The sequence below is a fragment of the Rosa chinensis genome, chromosome 7 (assembly GCF_002994745.2).
Source record: "Rosa chinensis cultivar Old Blush chromosome 7, RchiOBHm-V2, whole genome shotgun sequence".
Classification (NCBI taxonomy): Eukaryota; Viridiplantae; Streptophyta; class Magnoliopsida; order Rosales; family Rosaceae; genus Rosa; species Rosa chinensis.
The window spans coordinates 33300299-33321128 of NC_037094.1; the positions used below are offsets into that span (position 1 = coordinate 33300299).

The window sequence follows — 20830 nt, forward strand, 5'->3', positions numbered from 1 at the left end:
CCTCATAGAAATAGTGCAGTCTTTGAAGAGATGGTCCAAGGATTCAAGCGGGAAGCCGCACCTTGGACAACGAGTATCTATAGCCAAACCTCTACGAACCCTGACTTCATTCGTTAACAATCTATCATGCACAAGGGTCCATAAAAAGGTTTTCACCTTAGAAGGAACTTGAAGCTTCCAAATAAAGTTACATGGCCATGGTTGAGGCTCCAAATTCAAAAACAGAGAGTGATAAGCAGATTTAACAGAAAAATTAACATTCTGAGATAACCTCCATATGATCGTGTCATCACCACTTCGAATACCTCCTGCATGCAAACTCAGAATTTTTAATTTCACATCCTCAGATAAAAATTCTTGCACCCAGTGTAAATCCCATCCACCATCACCGAGAACATCACACACTCTTAGCCCTTCAAGATTGGGAGGAATAGGCTTCAAGGCTATAGCAGACAGAACACCAAGACCTGTCCAATTATCATTCCAGAAGGATACTTGCGTACCAGATCCAATCCTCCATTTAGACCCCTGAGGGAGCAATTGAGCTCCATAAAGGATGCCTTTCCATGTACTAGAACTAGAAGGAAAATGTGATGAGAGTTTCTGCATAATGCAATCATCTTTAAGATATTTTTTTATTCAAAGCCTGAGCCCACAACCCTTGTTCCTGTTGAAGAAGCCTCCATTCAGTTTTGGCTAACAACGCCTGATTCATCATACATGTCTTCTTCAAACCCAATCCACCATAACATTTAGGTTTACAGACCGTATCCCACTTCACAAGATGAATTTTCTTCTGTTTTTCAGTGCGTCCCCAGAGAAAGTTCATGTTCAATCGATCAAGAGTATTACAAATGGACATAGGAAGTCTTACTAATAGTAATACATGTTTTGACGGATCGACATTTTTACAAAAAAATAAAAAAAAAATGAAATCATATATATATATATATACAGATCCGATCCAGAGCGGAGCTCCGCTTTGAAATTAACGTGTGAAGTTAGAGTTTTGGGTCACTTTTCGGTCGCATATCCACATCTCGACCGTTCAGTTTTTAGGTACTAGTGTATAGATCATCTCTGCAAATTTTCAACCAAATTGATGATCGTTAAGGTATCTAACTCGCTTAAACCAATGGACGGATTGAATCTGTCAACCTGAACCGTACTAGCTTTAAGGCAGTTATCAATGCCTTAACGATCATCATTTTGGTTGAAAATTTGCAGAGACGATCTATACGCTAGTACCTAAAAACTGAACGGTCGAGATGTGGATATGCGACCGAAAAGTGACCAAAAACTCTAACTTCACACGTTAATTTTCAAAGCGGAGCTCCGCTCTGGATAGGATCTGTATACATATATATATATATATATATATATATATATTACAAAAAAATGAAGTAATATTTGTATAAATCTATACTATTATTAAGAGAAGAGAGCTTGCTCTCCTAAACTGAAATTTTTTACCAAAATACTCCTCAAATATTAAAAAACATTTGAACTCAAATATTTGAGAAAGACAAAATAATCAATTCACAAATAAAAGAAAAACAAAATAAAATTAAAAAAAAATTAAAAATCAAAAACAAAATATTTGCAGCAATTTTCTCCACATTCTGTGGAATAACTTCTCATGTTATTATCCACACCCCCATAGGGTGTGTTTGGTGTCTAGTATGAAAATAAAATAAGAATTTCTTAGACTACTCTCAGAATTGCTTGCTCCGCATCTAGAGTCAAGTAAAATAAATTGTCCATGAGGCGAGGTGTTTTTGTTAGATTAGAAGTACAAAATTGTCATAGAATAGTACAAAAGTTAGCATGTACTCCTTTGAAATAAAAATTTGTATAAATATTTTTATTTATATTTCTTGCCCAATTATCCTTTTTCAGGAATTGTGGACCCGCCACTGGAATTGTTACAACAACAACAGAAGAAAAGCAAAGAAACTGTTTTTTTACGTCATCCGTGTCTTCTTACCGCATCGAAACCTTCTGTCCAGTTGAGCTTCGCAAATCTCCATCTCCACTTGGGAATGGAGATCAATCTCCCAATTGTCCCATCGCTTTGACCCATTTTGATTCCTTCATCTTACTCTCAACAACAACAGGAATCACCCAGATTTTACTATATCGATTGGAGTCTTTGATATTATTATTCACTGTCCAAGTTTTGAGGTATTCTTTTCTTCTTTGTTCGCACTGCTGCCTTGTGTGGATGCATGGTCTTCTTCTTCGAAACCAATTTCGTCAATTCGATCTGAATTGGATTTCTCTGCTGTAAATTTAGAATCTTTAAATACCTGTTTCGGCTTTGCATAGTGAGAAATTGAGTTGTGTAGTTGTGGCTTTAACTTGGTTTCTTTCTTTTCTTGTTGTTGTATGTAGCATTCTGGGATTTACAGCTTTTGCTTAATTGCTCTGTTGTTTGACCACTGTGATTTTAACGATTACTGTATGCTTTTAGGTTGTTGAGAATTTATTGTATTGGACTACTGGGAATTGGAATGGGGGTTGTAGAGGCGAACCCGCATCTGGACTCATCATCTAGGACAGTAGCATCGCTTAATGGCAGTCATTCTGAAGCAAGATTAGGCAAGAAGCCAATGGAAGTTGGTGAGTGTTCTTACCGCCCCAGTTCGGCTAAGATTAAGAGGCGAATAGTCTCTGCTGTTCGTGATTTTCCGCCGGGTTGTGGAAGAAATGTTCCCTTAAACAATGCCATTGCTGGTACTTCTCAGAATGTACCAATAGAGGGTACCAGTGAATTGGAAGCTTTTGCTGGTGCTTCTCAGAGTGTACTGATAGAAAACTCGGTTGCTGGGGATAGAATTGATGATGGAAATGAAGTGGATGATAGTGGCTTGATGAATATGGAGCCAGTTGTGAGAGGAACAGCCTTAGAAGATGAAGTATTTGATTTGCGGGAGAATCCGCATCAGTTAAGCAACAATTTGACAATTGTTGAAGGGGCAGGTCCTGTTGGTACTAATGATCAGGCTGAGAAGTTGATTAGCGGGGATAGAACTGATGATGGACAAAAAGTTGTAAACTTGATCCTCTCAGCTGGTCAGGTGGGTGGTGATTCTGACTTGATGAATAGGGCTGTTGGTACTGTGGAAACAGTTGAATTAACAGCCCTAGAGCATGAAGTATCTGATTTGTCAAAGAACCCTCATCTGGTGTGTGTGGTTACACCGGATGAAGAGATGGTTCCTGTGCTGTCAAATAGTAACTCTTCTTCCATTTCAGTTTCTAATGTCAATGGTCAGGAAAAGACTGCAGCGAGAAGATATCCTCCTCGAAGACATGTCTCAGCTGTTCGGGACTTCCCTCCTTTTTGCGGAAGGAATGCTGCCGCGGAGGCCAGGAATTTTGGTGAAGAGCAGTCGGATATGGGTGACAAACCATCCTCATCAAATATGAATACCATCAAGCAACAAGCCAGAGAGGATGACGTTAAGGAGGAAGAGTTTCACGAGAATGAATTGGGAGGGAATGTTTCTGAAGCAACTGGAGGTGGAGTTCAAACTGAATACAAGGGACATGCCGTAGAAGAAATGGAGAGAAAAGATCAATGCATTGTATATTCTGGGATCAATGAGGTTTCAGAAGATACAAGAAAAGATGTCATTGAACCTCCTCAAGAAAGCAATGGATGTCAAGGGACGAGGGAGGATGTTGAACATTCAGAGAAGAAAGTGGGGAAGCAGATTGTGGTATACCATGAGAAGAACAGTCGAGGGCGAAATAGTCAAAAAAGTAGGGTGATTGTACTGGGTTTGATGGCTGCATCAAATTATCCATGGCTCAAGGCAAAAGAGGTCGAGAAACCTAAATCAAATGGTGGTATGAGTGAAAGCAAACAGAAGAAACCAGATGGTGGTATGAGTGGAAGAAAACGGAAGAAAACAGATGGTATGAGTGAAAGAAAACAGAAAAACCCAGGTGGTGGTGTAAGTGAATGCAAACCAAAAACACCTGATTTTAAATGTGAGTCAGAAGGATTTAATTCTACTGCCCAAGGTACAAGCCAGCAGCTTGTTATTAGGGATGAGGATGCGATTCCAATATCATGTTATACACATGTGTGCCCTCCTCCTTTTGGTCAGATTAGTTCAAGCATTGAAGTTCGTGATGATGGTGCAATTGTCACCCGAAACAAGGTGAGGGAGACATTGCGGCTTTTTCAAGCTGTTTATAGGAAGCTCTTGCAGGAGGATGAAGCGAAGTCAAAGGAAGGAGGCAACTCCCGCAGAAGGTTTGATCTTCAAGCAGCAAAGATCCTCAAGGAAAAAGGAAAATACGTAAATCTTGGCAAACAAATCTTGGGAGCTGTTCCAGGAGTGGAAGTCGGTGATGAGTTTCATTATAGAGTGGAACTTAATATGATTGGCCTACACCGCCAAATTCAAGGTGGTATAGATTATGTTAGGCATGGGGGGACAATCCTTGCTACCAGTATTGTTGCATCAGGGGGGTATGCTGATGCTTTGGATAATTCAAGTTCCTTGATTTATACAGGCCAAGGAGGAAATGTGATAAATACAGAAAAGGAACCTGAAGATCAGAAGCTTGAACGGGGAAACCTTGCTTTGAAGAATAGTCTGCATGAAAAGAATCCTGTTAGAGTGATTCGTGGGTCTGAATCATCAGATGGAAAATCTAGGACATATGTCTATGACGGGCTATATTTGGTAGAGAAATGTTGGCAAGATTTGGGGCCTCATAATAAGCTGGTTTATAAGTTTCAGCTGGACAGAATTGGGGGTCAACCAGAGCTTGCTTGGAAAGAACTGAAGAAGTCCAAAAAATTTCAAATACGTGAAGGTATCTGTGTCGATGATATTTCAGGAGGCAAAGAGTCAATTCCTATCTGTGCTATGAATACCATAGACGATGAGAAACCTCCATCATTCGAATACATAACTAGTGTGATATATCCTGATTGGTGCCGCCCGCTTCCTCCCAAGGGTTGTAGCTGTACTGCTGGATGCTCGGACTCTGAGAAATGTTCTTGTGCAGTTAAGAATGGAGGTGAGATCCCATTTAACTTTAATGGGGCTATTGTTGAAGCTAAGCCCCTTGTGTATGAGTGTGGTCCTTCTTGCAAGTGTCCTCCTTCTTGCCATAATAGAGTTAGCCAGTATGGTATCAAGTTTCATCTTGAAATTTTTAAAACTAAATCAATGGGATGGGGGGTGAGATCCCTTAATTCCATTCCTTCAGGAAGTTTTATTTGTGAGTATATAGGAGAGCTCCTTGAAGAGAAGGAAGCTGAAGCAAGAGCTGGTAATGATGAGTATCTGTTTGATATTGGGAATAACTACAATGATAATTCTCTTTGGGATGGACTTTCGACACTCATGCCTGATGCACACTCAAGTTCTTATGAAGTTGTGGAGGAAGGTAGCTTCACCATTGATGCTGCACGGAAAGGCAATTTGGGGAGATTTATCAACCATAGTTGTTCCCCTAATCTTTATGCCCAAAATGTCCTTTATGATCATGAGGACAACAGAATTCCTCACATTATGTTCTTTGCCGCTGAGAACATTCCTCCGTTGCAAGAGTTGACTTATCATTACAATTATATAATGGATCAGGTTCATGATTCCAATGGCAATATAAAGAAGAAGAATTGCTATTGCGGTTCTCCAGAGTGCACTGGCAGGCTGTATTGAGGTAGACTTCACAGGAGAATTCTGCATTAATAGAAAAGAGGTGATTTCCTGCTCCCATGCCTTAAGATTCTCTACAGATTATTAGCCTGCTTTTTGTAAACAGTTATACAATTACTCACGCATGTAAATGTCATTGTGTGATTTGTCTGTGCAGCTGGAATGCTAATTTGGTTATCTTTTTCTCATTCTAAACGGTCATTTATATAATGTCATAGCTGTATTTATTATTCTTTTTTCAAATTTTTTTTTCATTCATGCATTAGTTTTATTATTGATATTCCCGAGTCTTTGAATCACAATACAATCATTTCTCTCTCATTTGTTGATTTTGTTCTGCTTCAGTTTTTGTGAGTGCTTGGAAGATAGTGACAACAGGATTACATGTGAAAACATTAGATATTGTTTGTTTGTTTGCTGAAGGTGAACTGAGTAAAAGAAACGGGTGTTGTTGATAATATGAAAGATATTAATTTGTTATGGAAACATACTGAAACTTGCTTTGCTTTCTTCACTTCTTTTATTACTTTAGTTGTTACTGCTGTTTTCTCATGCAATTAATTTACAGGCAGTTTGCAGCAGCCAAGTCGGACTTGACTTTCGATCTAGAAGGAGTTGACTGTGGCTTTTGAGGACACTGATTATGAAGGGAATTTGGAGGCTATTCTTGTAGCTTATCCTTGGCTTCATGCCCCTAATAATCAAACAGTGAGGACTCGATTATGATTTTGCGTTTGTGAGACTTGATTTTCTCTTGTGATTTTCTTCTGAATGTGAATTTGATTTTGTGTTTTCTTGTGCAAGTTGTTCTTGATGAATTTACACAGTTATTCTTTGTTGCATCTTGTTATTTGTTTAGATTTGAAAAGTTATTGGTTGGACTACCACATATCATTCTTTTTCTACCTGTCTATTGAACGTGTTCTCGATCTTGATCTGATGGCTCTGTTAGACTAATTTAATTTTTCATCTAGCGTTGGGATCTAATTGTTTCATTTCAATGATGGATCAATGTTTCAGTTTCAATTGGTTGCATCAAATGTTCAAAAATGAGTAAGAAAAGAAGCTACTTTGATATCTTTTGTCGTGAACTGGAAAGAAACCAGGGTGACCATGTTTTCTCTAGTTAATTTATAGATTCATTGTTTCTGATTCAAAAATAATTAAGAGATGAATTTTTTTTGAAGTTTTTTTACTGTGCATTTATGGTCAGTGCATTTATGCTTCACTCTCATTAGTCAGTGCATTTATGGTCATTCATAAAAAAATTGGCAAACACATTTGAAGTTTTTTTACTGTGCAGCGTGTAAATTTTGAATCTGAATTCATCAATAGTTTAATTTTAATCTTTTCACTTTTTGTTTGCAGATCACTTAATCCTCTTTGTATTAAGAAACCATGTTGGAGGCCAAAAACAATGCGAATTTGATCAGTGACAAGTTTATATGAAGCGTGATGTTGTAGACTTGTGGTGAATTCGGATAAGACCGACCTGCAATGTTTCCAATAAAAGTTGTAGTTGACATATACATCTTTCAGAGATCTAGTTTTGTTTCTGTTATTAATATTTTGACAAGAGTTCATATCTCAATTGATACATTAAGTTTATTACAAAATTCAGTTTAAATTAGTGTTTGAGATTCTCAGTTTTAGAACTTCAAAAATAATACCAAAAAATAATGACAATTCTTCATCGACAAGAGTCATGGCATCCTCATCGTTCGGAATTGGATGATTCGCCTCCCAATCTCATCGATCGGGAACTGAAACCGTTAACTTGGTTGTTTATGTGAAAAGACTCTTTTGCCCTTGGCCTTTCTTTTTAGTTACGGTTTTGTCACTGATGTCTGTGAATAATTATTAAGTGATGAGAGGAGAGAGAGATTTGGGCGGGAGCTTTCAGGAAGATTTTGATTATCATCTGTGTGATCTAGGCTTGGGTTTGTTTCCGAAGCTTTTGATCGAGTTTAGGAGGTAGGTTTCGAGAACAAAAGAGGTATGTATGTGTTTGATTGGTTTTTTTTTTTTTTTTTTTTCAGTTCTATTAAGTTAAGATTGTTTTTGGTATGATTTGGGCTTCTATTAGCTGTGTCAGTTTGTGTTCTTGATTGGGTTTTTTTTGTTTTTCAATTTTATATATTTTTGTATGAAGATTTGAATAACAAAAACACTTTTGAGTTTGAATGGATATCATAGTGATCATGCTTTTGGTATGCATATTTATTAGAACAGAAAGGAGGAGTTATGAATAGCAGAAATTATTTGTGTGTTTTTTGAGCTTAACTACATTATCAACATTACATAGTTCGTTGATGCTGAAATTACTTGTAATTTTTTCTCTCATGTAGAGGAATTAAGATGTACTATGAGAATTGTTTATTTGTTTAGAGTCTTTTGTGCTGGGAATTCATTTTTTTTATTTTGAGACCAAATTTATAATGAGGTTTATTGGTTTAGAACAAATGTGTGAATAATGAAAACAAGTGTTAGTGTTTTTGGTTAATCAAATTTTAGTTGAAATAGAAGAATTTGGCCAGTCTTTATCATTGTTATTTCTTTTTGTTTGGAAGTGAATTACTTTGTTTTGTAATCTAAGTTTAGAGGGAAGAAACGAAATGTCGGGGAATTGCTAGACATTTGGTTGAGAATTCAATTAGTAAAGGAAACTGTCTAAGAACCAAAGTCATTCAGTTGTAGAGGTTTTGATATGTGATATCGGTGATAATATGTTGGAATTGAGTGAGCAAAAGAAACAGTTTATGAATGAAAGTGAGTGAGTTTTTGAAACCTTGATTTCTGATACTGCTGATAATATGTAGTGTAATTACTGGAATTTCATTGATAATTGAAATGTTGTATTTCTGGAATTTCATTGATAATTGAAAGGTTGTATTTATAGTAAGATATTGCGATTGGTCTTTGCGATGTTTACGTTTTTCGTCAATTGATCATTGGGTAGGAAAGTGTGCATCATAGAATGCAAGTAATATCTGATGAAATCTTACATGTTTTTTGAATCTGAGTTTCAAGACTTCCATTGTTTGTTTTTTTTTTCCTTCCCTTCCTTTACTTCTCGCTCTATAAACTTTGTATTCAGCTTAATTTTCATAGTTTTATGATTAATTTCAAAATCTCATTATTATTCTGTTTTTCTTTTGCAGACTCTATGCAAAAAAGTTTAGGCTCAATTTTTTCCAAATCTGATTAATTGTTTAGACTCTATGCAATCTGATTACCATAACCCTATGCAATATGATTATCATAACTCTATGCAATCTGATTAATTGTCAGGGTTTTGCTAACCAGGACATAATCTCTTATATGGGATCTTATATCTCTTATTTCTTATTCAAGTGTACAATTCATTTCATTCACTCCAAACTTTTCAACTTGATCTATATGCCTGTGTTACCAATAATTAGACCAATATGTGATTGTCAAGATAACCACGTGGTCTTTATTTCCTTGCTATATTGAAGTCTGGAACTATACACATACATTTGCAGCTCTGATACCAAATGAATTGATATGTTTGCTTTAATTGCATACATCCATTTTGTAATGACATTAATTGATTTATATATTAGGTTCTGAAGGCATTCAATTGACTTCTTGCATAGAGGAATTAAAACTGTAGTTTGGAATAAGAATATTACGTTTTTGTTTCAAGTCATTTAGACTGTCTGGTATCTCATTATTATCAACAGCACTTTCTTATCTATTTTGTTTGATTTTTTGCTCTGGAAATGCACATGGATTGAAATTTTCTACTTACTGCTCTGGGTTTGTAGGTACATTTATTTATGAGTACTCTTTATTTATTTACTTTCTGTGTTGTGTGCTTAAGGCTCTGTTTTTTTTTTTTCGGGTTGATAGAGGGCAGCTAACTCTCTAAGCGGTTAACTTTAAATTATCAAAAGTATACGTGTAGACGAAAACTTTTTTCATTAAGTTTGTGAAATTTGACATTTGATATAAAGCCCAAAACCCTCTTAGAGAACAGAAAAGGGCTTCTGAAGAAGTTTAGACTCCATCCCAATTCCCATTAATTAATATCTATGTGGTTTAGAGCTTTTGATGTTGATTTTGGTTTTGATTATTATCTGATACCCAATTAGTTAGGGCTAGAGTTTTCGTTGCAGCCTACCTGATAAATTTGGGGGCAGGAATAATTGGTTTTCATAACTGAAGGCTGTTTGTAGATTCACTAACTGCTCTCTTCCTTTTTCTTTGTGCAGTGCTTTTCAAGGAATTCATACTAGAGTTTTTTTTTTTTTTTTAATTATTACAACACCTGGCAGGTACTTAGATTTGCATTCCCTCCAAGTTTTTGTGAGTTTTTGATTGATGAATGAAGTTTATCAAAGTTCAGTAATTGATTTTCGATTCAGCAAATCATCCATTGGAATGGATAAGGTTTATTTTCAGTAATCTGAATGGAGTGGTCTGTACAGGTCATTTTCTGCTGACCAATCTTCTGTTGAAGACCATGAAAATTAAGTAAATTTTCAATGGCACCTCCCACATCACAGGCATGATATTCATAAGGCATTTTTTTTTAATTATTATAACGTACACATTTGCATTGCATATATAGAAGAAACTTCATTCTTAGTTGCATCCGAAAGTGTTCCGTCTTCTTCTTTGTGTTCTTTGGTTTGTATATTTTGCCGCTTTCTGCACTTATTCATTTTACTATTTATTTCCATTCCTCATATATACTGTATTGTGTTCCAATACAGGTAAAGGAGTTTCAGTCTAGCAAAAGTTATTAGAATCTCGAAGTAGGTACTCCTCTGTTGCTGCCTTCTTCTTCTTCTTTTTTTTCTTTTTTTTTTGCCGTGTGTTCTTTATTTCTTCTTGTGAAGCTTTGTTTGTATTTCACTGAGTCATATCAAACAAATTTGACAGGATGATAGGCGGTAATTTCGAAAAATATAGGTTAGCACTTGATGTTATGGTGGTGCCTTTTTTTAAACAAATTTCTGTACCGTGTGTGAATCTACATGGGTTTTGTTTTTTAGTATAACCTTTTTATTTGGACACATAAGTATTTCTGCTTCATGTTGCTCTTTTGATGTTTGAGTTTAGATCTTGAGGAAGTAGGCCTGAAACATCACGTGTTTTCTGCATATCAGTACAGTACCTGTGTTGTTTTTACTTTTAGTTCTTGGTTATAATTTGCTAAATTGAGGTTGTCTGTTACTTGCAGAGCTGTCTGCTCAGACAGAACATTCACTGTGGAAACTGTAAGCAGGAAGCTCAGAAAAATTGGTGTAGAAAATTTTTGGTACATGAATTTTTTGTGCATTGAATGCATTTTAACTCCTTGCTTCCTTAAAATACTTCCAAAATCAGAAAATTTGTTTTGTTTCCCTCAACTCATTGAACTTTCTTCCAAAGTTGTATAACAGAAATGCCGAGGTTAATGCTGCATGAACAAGTACCACAACATCTGTACTGGTGGTGATGTTACTAGAACATGATCTACTTCATCTTTTGTTGTAAAACAGACTTAATCTTTTGTTACTATAATGATCATGTCAACTATATTTTCGATGCTTCTGAATTTAGTCCTTACATAACATTGTGTTAGCTCCAAAACCCGCGGGAAAGCGCGGGCATAATTTCTAGTATCTATGAATGACCGGTTTTCTAATAATTGTACTCGGAAAAATAGGCCTATACTAGTCTGTCCTGTGTGCTCATTCTCTCCCACCTCCTCCTCAGAGAAGAGAAAAGACTGGATCTTTGTCTCCCCAACAACATCAGAAACCTCTCCTCCCCCTCTTCCAACTTTCTTTTGTGGCGCCACCTCTCTCCTCAGGTCAGCCACCCTTTTTGTTTTTCACATTATATGATTCGGTTTGGATATTTATATATATATTTTTTAATTTCTTTTGGTTATTTGTCGCCGATGCACAACTCCCTGAGATTGGGGATGGCTGGGTTGGTTTCTGGGTATTTCTTGTTAGCTTATAGACATCGATTGGAGATCATGTAGGCATGTACTGGGTCTGTAGTGGATGTGTTTGTTGATTTGCTTCTATGTGCAATTTGTAGATTTTTCTGTTATTGGGTTTGTGTGCCTGAGCGTATTGATTTTTTTTTTTTTTATTGTATTGCAACAAATTGCTTAGTTTTGGGTAGGAAACAGACATAACAATGGTTAATGTTCTGAGATTTTCCTTTTTTTGTTTGTGTTTCTATTTCTATTGTCGTTCTTTAAACAATGTGGTCATTGGGTTGCGTGGAGAATTATCTGAAGGAACAGTTGGGGTATTTGTTGGTGGCAATAGTCTGTTTTGTCTGAACATTTATGATTGTTAGTTTGAAGTTGTGGAGCTGATATTTAGCTGCAAATTTCTGGTTGGGGTTCATGTTGTATGATTCTCTTGTAGGTGCATGTTTAGCTAAGCTGTTTTGCATATTTGCTTCTTCTTCTTCGGATGTAAATGACAACGGCTTTAAGAGCTAGCGTTTTCTTGCTTCCCATGCTGCTGTAGTTTAAGAAAAAAGAAAAGGTGATTATAGATCCCCTGAATGAACTGAACTGGTGTAGATGATTTATTCAATTAGCAGGAGTCTTCTTCTTAGAGGAACAACTTGGTTTTTGTTGCTATTTCCCCCTCCTTTTCTGTTTAGTTTCTTTAAGTATTCCTCACTGAGGTGCTGGATATTTTTAACTTAGCTGTAAGCATTATCGGACTTGCTAATGGTTCCATGGGAAGTATCTTTGACCTCCCAAAAAAACAAATATTGAAGCAAACTAAATTGATGATTGAATTTATTCGATGGCAAAATATTTGCTAAGTAAGAAAATTCTGATGTGCAGAACACCCCAAATTATTCCATGGCTTAGGAATCTATAAGTAAGAGGTTGTGCTACTGAATATTTCTCAATGGAAGCACAGAGCTTGAAAGAGGCCAATTCTAAATTGCAGAGCTTGGAAGTAGACCCTAAATCAAAGGGCTTGGAAGAAGAAGATACTAAATTACAGAGCTTGAAAGAAGACGGTTCTAAATCACTAGAAGATCCTAAATCACAGAGCTTGAAAGAAGAAGACCATAAATCACAGCGATTGAAAGAAGAGGAATGTAAGTCGCACAGCTCGGAAGAAGACCTTAAGTTAAACAGCTTGGAAGAAGACCCTAAATCGCAGAGCTTGAAAGAAGAAGAGCCTAAATTACAGAGCTTGGAAGAGGAAGAGCCTAAATCACAGAGCTTGAAAGAAGAAGGACGAGATAGCTTGGGAGACCCTAAATTCAATGAAAATGCATTGCAATTCCTGGATTCAATGGATGGGTATTTAACCCTAATGGATTCATTGTCTTGGACACTACGGCAGGTATAATTTCACTAAAATTTATCAGTATTTTTCAATGCATTTCTTTGACTTATATTGTAAGAGTAACATGAAATTGGTATCTCACTCCGACACAAACAGGGATGGCTGCAACTAGCGAGTGCGCGCCATTCAATGGGTGGGTCGCGGGTGAGCAGTGCAGTGTTGGATATGAAGCCCCACTCAGCTGCTACTTTTTTGCAAGTCAGCAAACAATCCAATCCAGGAGCAGGGTTAGGGGAAATTCATCATTTTACATTGCTGAAATGGGCCTCATCGGATAATGGAAATGGAGCTCCACATAGAGATGTGAGTCCGCAGCTAAGACAAAGAAAGGACAAGGATGGAGATCCAGCCCCTGTTACAGCTGAAGAGGACCATCATCAGCAACTTCAGAAGGAGCGGTTTAAATCACTTTCGGTGTTTGGCGCTTTGGTTTCCCCCAAGCTACGGGCGGCTCAGCTCTCATTCGAAACTGCGCTGGAAGCACTTGTAGAGATTGCTAACATGCGATTGTTGATGCTTTCCAATTTTCATGAAGTAAGAAAAGAAATGGAATCAGCAAATGGCAAACAATGAATGCTATTGCCAGGGCATAATAGATACATTTATAGCCAGAGTACTTGAGCACCATCTACCTCTATAATTCTTCTTGACCTCTTTTATTTCAATTTGCTGATTTCAAAGTTTAATTAAGTTCATGAATGTAGGATTTGATTGTAGATAACTAAGAGTAGTTCTGTAAATTTGTTTATTTATCCGCCTGAACCATAACTTTTGAATTCAATGTTCAGAATTAAACTAGGTTGTTGAAGTGATGATACTGTTAGCTTTCCTTTTTCTTCCTTGCACACTGCTACGTAATGTTGTGATGATCCAAGTTGAATTATACATCACAAAATAAAGTTCTTGATATTGTACAACTCTCTGTGATGATTAACAGTTTCAAGCTGGAAAGTGACGATGCAAATAAGAATCCAGCAATTTCTGAGGGTCTTTCCTGGTCTGGTCTCTGTAGCTATAGCCCTCTCCCCAATTGCTACTTCAATTCAATTCAGAAGGGAAAAATAGAGTAACTGAAGATAAATAGTACAAAACAGTCGCTATGTTTACAGTTCAGGATTTTGACATGCTTTACCACCACAGAAAGTTCGTGCTGCTGTATGATAGAAATGATTTAAACTCATGTTTTTTGCCACTCCAGTTTTGTTGTTAACCTTCATGGGAATGATATATCTATGAAAGTATGATATGTGGTTGTATAATCAAGTAGCTGCTATCCTCGAGCAACATCATATGATAAACTAGTAATTTCCATCCCTTATTCCCTTTACATCAATTATATTGTTCAATTCAATATTTCAGTGGCTGTGGCTTGATTTGAGATATTGGAGTGCACTAAATTTTTATCTGTAAACGTTGGGGACAATCCTTCAATAACAATTAATTGTAACTCCAGTTCAAAATTTCTGTGTATGTCCGTATTATTCTCCTATCATTTACTTTGCTCACCCTACTTGCTCATTACACCCTACATTTTAATTTCAATTATTAAATTTACTTATCAAACCCCTCGAATTGACCGTATGTGTATGTCCGTATTATTCTTCTTTCAAATTGACTTCTCCTCTCTATTAGGAAACACAAATGCTTCTTACTTGGAAGCAAAAAAAAACCTTGAAGAATTTAGATACAAATGACTCCCATATAAATACAATAATTTGCAGATTATAGTTAAATATAATCATAAATACTACTTGTACGCGGTCATGGAGTTTAGATGTCGCATGATACCTTGGAATGTGGTAGCTACTGTGCAAGTACTGTTTGCCCCTTTTCTTTTATCTCTATTACTTTCAGTTCAAACACGTTTGTTGAAACTCTATTTTAGACTATAAAGAGAATATAGGTCGACCATAGATTTTCTCTCAAGCTAATTGAATTGTATAAGCCTCTTAATCATCTCATTACCCCTTTGTATATAATGAAGCAATGTATGAGAATGGAGAAGATAGTAGCTACAGCAACTCCTTGGAAACAATTCGTTGTGTAGCTTCTCTTAATTATGATCACTTAACGCTCCTTGAAAGCAAGAGAACTTCAAAATGGGTGTAGATGCGATTTTCTGTCTCGTGCTTTTGTGAGGACGAAAAGAAATGATGGCGAGATAGGTAATGTACAGAGAGAGAATGGCGTGATGTCCTCCCTATTTATTTAGGGTTTCCTCCTTTATTTTTCTTCCCAAAGATCTTTAGTAAGTTTCCTCACTGAATCTGGGTTAAAATTCTCCATCATACATGTAGAGCCTTGCACATGCCTTTGTTGTGCCAAATGCAAGTCCTCTGCGTTTTCTATCTTTTCCTTAGTAAATACATGCATCTCACATGCTTATCTCTTTTATTTTCTCCTTTGCTCCATCAAAGACCTAAAATAACAAAACAAACATAAATACAATAGAATAAAGAGAAAATGATAGCATAACATAGGGAAATAAACAATGTAAACGTCACATTTTTATGCTCCTATCACAGATCTCTCCGGATTGGCCTTTCTCAGGTCCTTTTGTGCAAGCAAGGAACGATGGATGGTTGCCGGTTACGGACGATGGGTTATGTTGTAGCAAGTAAGGAATTGCAGTACAATGCTCTCGGATTCTTGGAGTGCTGATGAACGGTTGGAGGCTAGACTTGAGATGTAATCTGGATCAGACTTCGATCTGGCTTGCTTGGGGGTTAGGCCTCCGTCGTCAACCGGTGATCATTGCTGGTTATGGCGAAGTGTCATGACAATGGTTCAATTCCAGTGGCACCGCACGAGGTGGTGGTTGATGTTCCTTACAGGGTTGGTTGAGTGGAAGTTGGGTTGGGCCTCTTAAGTTTTATTTTTTGCTTTTAGTTTGTTGTTGTTTGTTGGCAATATGTTCCTACTTTAATACAGTAGGACAAGTCGGGCTTTGTGCCTATGTTTGCATTCTAAGTGCCTTGTCTACCCTAGCGAGGCAGCGAGGTTAGAAATGACAATTTTTCAATTTTTATTCTATATCAATAGTAATTCATGGTTATAAATGCTTCCCAATAATAGTTGTTCAGCGATTTCACGTTGTTTTAATATTTTTCACTTCTATTAAATTTCCACTGAGTCTTGGTTTTACAAATCATACTGCTCTATGTATATCTAAGACATACATATCTAAAATTGCTTCGAAACACATGCAAATACAACTATTTCATCCTCTAAACTTTTAAGATGATCATTGAACGCCGTTTTTTATTCCCAAAAAGGATTTTTTTTTTTTTTTTTTTGTTATTTATAAAACGACAATTCATCCAAGATCTTATATAATCTAAAAGTAGCATAAATTGCTTTAACAGTGACACACATCTTCTCCATTTTATGTTAAGTGTGTTGCAAAAACCAAGCTTTAAAACCTTAAAAACTTTGTGACAAATTAAAAATAAAGATATTTATGACTGTATATATCTAGTTTCTTATAAATCTTTTGAAGTCAAGGTTCTCGAAGCCATTATAGTAGAGTACCAGCTCCATTACATCAGTGGGAACCCAATTTTTTTAGAATGGTGACACAAAACAGGTGTCTTTAATTCCCCCCTTGATAATGCAGAAGGCTCTATACGCTGAACATGTATCTTTCAAGAAAGTTCATGCTATATTCACTTAAAGCACAAAAATCTGTGATGAAAAGTTTTTTAAACCTAAGTACGTCTCATATTATGAGAATATTTATAGCATATTATTTTCTATGACCGGTTCTACTACTCTTTAAAAGATTGGCTGCTAAGGTGGTTCAAATTCAATAGTGTTAATGATGCATATGAATTGCATCACTTAGTAATTAAGACACAAATCAGGTTTGTAATAGCTATCTTTCTCATTTATTTGTGCCTAAATATATCTATGCGCACACACTCCACTATAAAAGTTTACTAACATATTTTATCCTACTGTGTTATATGGCAAGCTATTGAAATCTGTGAATAACATTCACAAAAGCAGATTGCTTCACCTATCACTCTCTAATATCTCTAACTATGTTGTTATTGACAACAATTGGTATATTATCAATATCGTTGGTAGTCTTAAACAATCCAATACACAATCGATGGTCATAAAAAAACTTCTAAAATTTTAGTAGCATCCTTGAGAAAAATGTTCTCTTAGACATTTTATGGCAAGAATTGAATGACTTCTTAAACGCATTATCTAATACAAATGTGTAATTGAATTGTTATGTTCTTATATTTTTTTTTTTTTTGAGAAGAAAATTCCTTTATTTAGATAAGTTATGTTCTTATATTAAAACTGTCTTCTAAATTATCCATATCTTCTCAAGTTTCGAAACAGCCAATATACTCATTTAACTGTTCATTTTTTGTTTAATTAACGTATACACTTTATGTTTTCATTTTTCCTAACCGACTTGTCCAAATTGTATTGGACAATGCATTCACAAAATCATCATATGATCGACTTCAAATGTTTTCAAAGATTCATCACGGATGGATGGACCATAGTCGCAACTGCAATGTGTTAAATATTGTCATTTCATCCGAAGTGTTTAACCGCTATATTAATACTGGAGGATGGAACGTTCATATCAGCAATGTTTTGTTTCCAGTGTACTGGTATAAGAATAGCAATTGCTAACAACAAGTACAATAGACAACAAATAACGAGCTTTATGAAGTTTTGCTGAAATGTTTTTTAACATTATTACCAATACGGTGGCAACGTAAATCTCATTGAGGATGAGGTGAGACAATTTTGGTCCGGATTTTCGGAAACACTACTTTATTACTACTAAGGTTAGTGGATTTATAATTAAACTTGGTTTGATTTGGTTTTGTTAAAATCATCTGGTTCTGTTGTGGTTTTCATGTGGTTTTGATAATGCATAAGGCTCTATACACTAAACATGTGTCTTTCAAGAAAGTTCATGCTATATTCACTTAAAGCACAAAAATCTGTGATGAAAAGGTTTTTAGACCCAAGTACGTCTCATATTGTGAGAATATTTCCAGCATATTATTTTCTATGACCGGTTCTACTACTCTTTAAAAGATTGGCTGCTAAGGTGGTTCAAATTCAATAGTGTTAATGATGCATATGAATTGCCTCACTTAGTAATTAAGACACAAATCAGGTTAGTAATAGCTATCTTTCTCATTTATTTGTGCCTAAATATATCTATGCGCACACACTCCACTATAAAAGTTTACTAACATATTTTATCCTACTGTGTTATATGGCAAGCTATTGAAATCTGTGAATAACATTCACAAAAGCAGATTGCTTCACCTATCACTCTCTAATATCTCTAACTATGTTGTTATTGACAACAATTGGTATATTATCAATATCGTTGGTAGTCTTAAACAATCCAATACACAATCGATGGTCATAAAAAAACTTCTAAAATTTTAGTAGCATCCTTGAGAAAAATGTTCTCTTAGACATTTTATGGCAAGAATTGAATGACTTCTTAAACGCATTATCTAATACAAATGTGTAATTGAATTGTTATGTTCTTATATTAAAAATGTCTTCTAAATTATCCATATCTTCTCAAGTTTCGAAACAGCCAATATACTCCTTTAACTATTCATTTTTTGTTTAATTAACGTATACACTTTATGTTTTCAGTTTTCCTAACCGACTTGTCCAAATTGTATTGGACAATGCATTCACAAAATCATCATATGATCGACTTCAAATGTTTTCAAAGATTCATCACGGATGGATGGATCATAGTCGCAATTGCAGTGTGTTAAATATTGACATTTCATCCGAAGTGTTTAACCGCTATATTAATACTAGAGGATGAGACGTTCATATCAGCAATATTTTGTTTCGAGCGTACTGGTATAAGAATAGCAATTGCCAACAATAAGAACAATTGACAACAAATAACGAGTTTTATGAAGTTTTGCCGAAATATTTTGAACATTATTACCAATATGGTGGCAACGTAAAACTCATTGAGGATGAGGTGAGACAATTTTGGTCCGGATTTTCGGAAACACTACTTTATTACTACTAAGGTTAGTAGATTTATAATTAAACTTGGTTTGATTTGGTTTTGTTAAAAACTTCTGCTTCTGTTGTGGTTTTGATAATGCAGAATGCTCTATACACTGAACATGTGTCTTTCAAAAAAGTTCATGCTATATTCACTTAAAGCACAAAAATCTGTGATAAAAATGTTTTTAGACCCAAGTACGTCTCATATTGTGAGAATATTTCCAGCATATTATTTTCTATGACCGGTTCTACTACTCTTTAAAAGATTGGCTGCTAAGATGGTTCAAATTCAATAGTGTTAATGATGCATATGAATTGCCTCACTTAGTAATTAAGACACAAATCAGGTTAGTAATAGCTATCTTTCTCATTTATTTGTGCCTAAATATATCTATGTGCACACACTCCACTATAAAAGTTTACTAACATATTTTATCCTACTGTGTTATATGGCAAGCTATTGAAATCTGTGAATAACATTCACAAAAGCAGATTGCTTCACCTATCACTCTCTAATATCTCTAACTATGTTGTTATTGACAACAATTGGTATATTATCAATATCGTTGGTAGTCTTAAACAATCCAATACACAATCGATGGTCATAAAAAAACTTCTAAAATTTTAGTAGCATCCTTGAGAAAAATGTTCTCTTAGACATTTTATGGCAAGAATTGAATGACTTCTTAAACGCATTATCTAATACAAATGTGTAATTGAATTGTTATGTTCTTATATTAAAAATGTCTTCTAAATTATCCATATCTTCTCAAGTTTCGAAACAGCCAATATACTCCTTTAACTATTCATTTTTTGTTTAATTAACGTATACACTTTATGTTTTCAGTTTTCCTAACCGACTTGTCCAAATTGTATTGGACAATGCATTCACAAAATCATCATATGATCGACTTCAAATGTTTTCAAAGATTCATCACGGATGGATGGATCATAGTCGCAATTGCAGTGTGTTAAATATTGACATTTCATCCGAAGTGTTTAACCGCTATATTAATACTAGAGGATGAGACGTTCATATCAGCAATGTTTTGTTTCGAGCGTACTGGTATAAGAACAGCAATTGCCAACAACAAGAACAATGGACAATAAATAACGAGCTTTATGAAGTTTTGCCGAAATATTTTGAACATTATTACCAATATGGTGGCAACGTGAGGATGATGTGAGACAATTTTGGTCCAGATTTTCAGAAACACTACTTTATTACTACTTAGGTTAGTAGATTTATAATTAAACTTGGTTTGATTTTGTTTTGTTAAAATCTTCTGCTTCTGTTGTGGTTTTCATGTGTAATGTTACTTGGTAGTGATCTTCTTGGTATTTTCCCGATTTCACACTAATATGCATTTGAGGAATTGAGAAAGCCTCTTTTTGAAATCATTCGCATTGTCCCCACAGTAAGCTTTTCATTAATTTGGTCAAGTATTAAACAATGATGCGTCACTTATGTAGGTCATGCTTGTGCTGGTATGGGAGTGAAGATTGTGCCACGTGAATGTATTGATGCCATGTAGACAACTTAATGAAATAATACTAATTAGTCATGTAGCACAAACTTGCCATCCACGCCAGCATAGACATGGGTTTCAAGAGTACCACATCTTTACTCGTGAAAAATGAAGGATGTTCATTGACTTGAATTGGAAACATTAGAGCTCACATTGAAGTTTCAATGTGAAACTCAACTGATACTATAGGGATGTAAAATGCAATTTAATAGTTTTCTCTTTTCTTAAA

The 20830-nt window shown here is 35.5% G+C and overlaps 2 protein-coding genes across 7 annotated transcripts; both read left to right on the plus strand.

The window, feature by feature from the left end:
* The first annotated feature begins 1917 nt into the window (after nucleotides 1-1917).
* On the plus strand, nucleotides 1918-7303 carry LOC112180971 (histone-lysine N-methyltransferase, H3 lysine-9 specific SUVH6). 2 transcript variants are annotated; one of them, XM_024319556.2, is made up of 5 exons: nucleotides 1918-2184; nucleotides 2474-3807; nucleotides 3853-5730; nucleotides 6256-6395; nucleotides 7056-7303. In XM_024319556.2, the coding sequence occupies exons 2-3, from the start codon at nucleotides 2514-2516 to the stop codon at nucleotides 5688-5690; spliced, it is 3132 nt and encodes a 1043-aa protein (XP_024175324.1). In that variant the 5' UTR covers nucleotides 1918-2184; nucleotides 2474-2513; the 3' UTR covers nucleotides 5691-5730; nucleotides 6256-6395; nucleotides 7056-7303. The 2 variants fall into 2 exon arrangements, with proteins under 2 accessions (XP_024175324.1, XP_024175323.1); XM_024319555.2 differs by having other exon boundaries at nucleotides 2474-5730.
* Nucleotides 7304-7497: 194 nt separating this feature from the next.
* On the plus strand, nucleotides 7498-13878 carry LOC112180972. Of its 5 annotated transcripts, none has more exons than XM_024319558.2 (7): nucleotides 7498-7683; nucleotides 9926-9988; nucleotides 10430-10475; nucleotides 10900-10977; nucleotides 11368-11514; nucleotides 12523-13036; nucleotides 13136-13878. In XM_024319558.2, exons 6-7 carry the CDS (start codon nucleotides 12590-12592, stop codon nucleotides 13610-13612), a joined length of 924 nt encoding a protein of 307 aa, XP_024175326.1. In that variant the 5' UTR covers nucleotides 7498-7683; nucleotides 9926-9988; nucleotides 10430-10475; nucleotides 10900-10977; nucleotides 11368-11514; nucleotides 12523-12589; the 3' UTR covers nucleotides 13613-13878. The 5 variants fall into 5 exon arrangements, with proteins under 5 accessions (XP_024175326.1, XP_024175325.1, XP_040368090.1 ...); XM_024319557.2 differs by having other exon boundaries at nucleotides 7500-7683; nucleotides 12515-13036; XM_040512156.1 differs by lacking the exons at nucleotides 7498-7683; nucleotides 9926-9988 and having other exon boundaries at nucleotides 10248-10475; nucleotides 12515-13036.
* Nucleotides 13879-20830: the final 6952 nt, after the last annotated feature.

Excerpts from the sequence above, each read along its gene's own strand:
- LOC112180972 (XM_024319558.2), top strand. The coding sequence starts at position 12,590 with ATGGAAGCACAGAGCTTGAAAGAGGCCAATTCTAAATTGCAGAGCTTG. Across the intron at positions 13,037-13,135 it reads TGTCTTGGACACTACGGCAG|GGATGGCTGCAACTAGCGAG; the intron begins GTATAATTTCAC and ends CGACACAAACAG.
- LOC112180971 (XM_024319555.2), top strand. The coding sequence starts at position 2,514 with ATGGGGGTTGTAGAGGCGAACCCGCATCTGGACTCATCATCTAGGACA.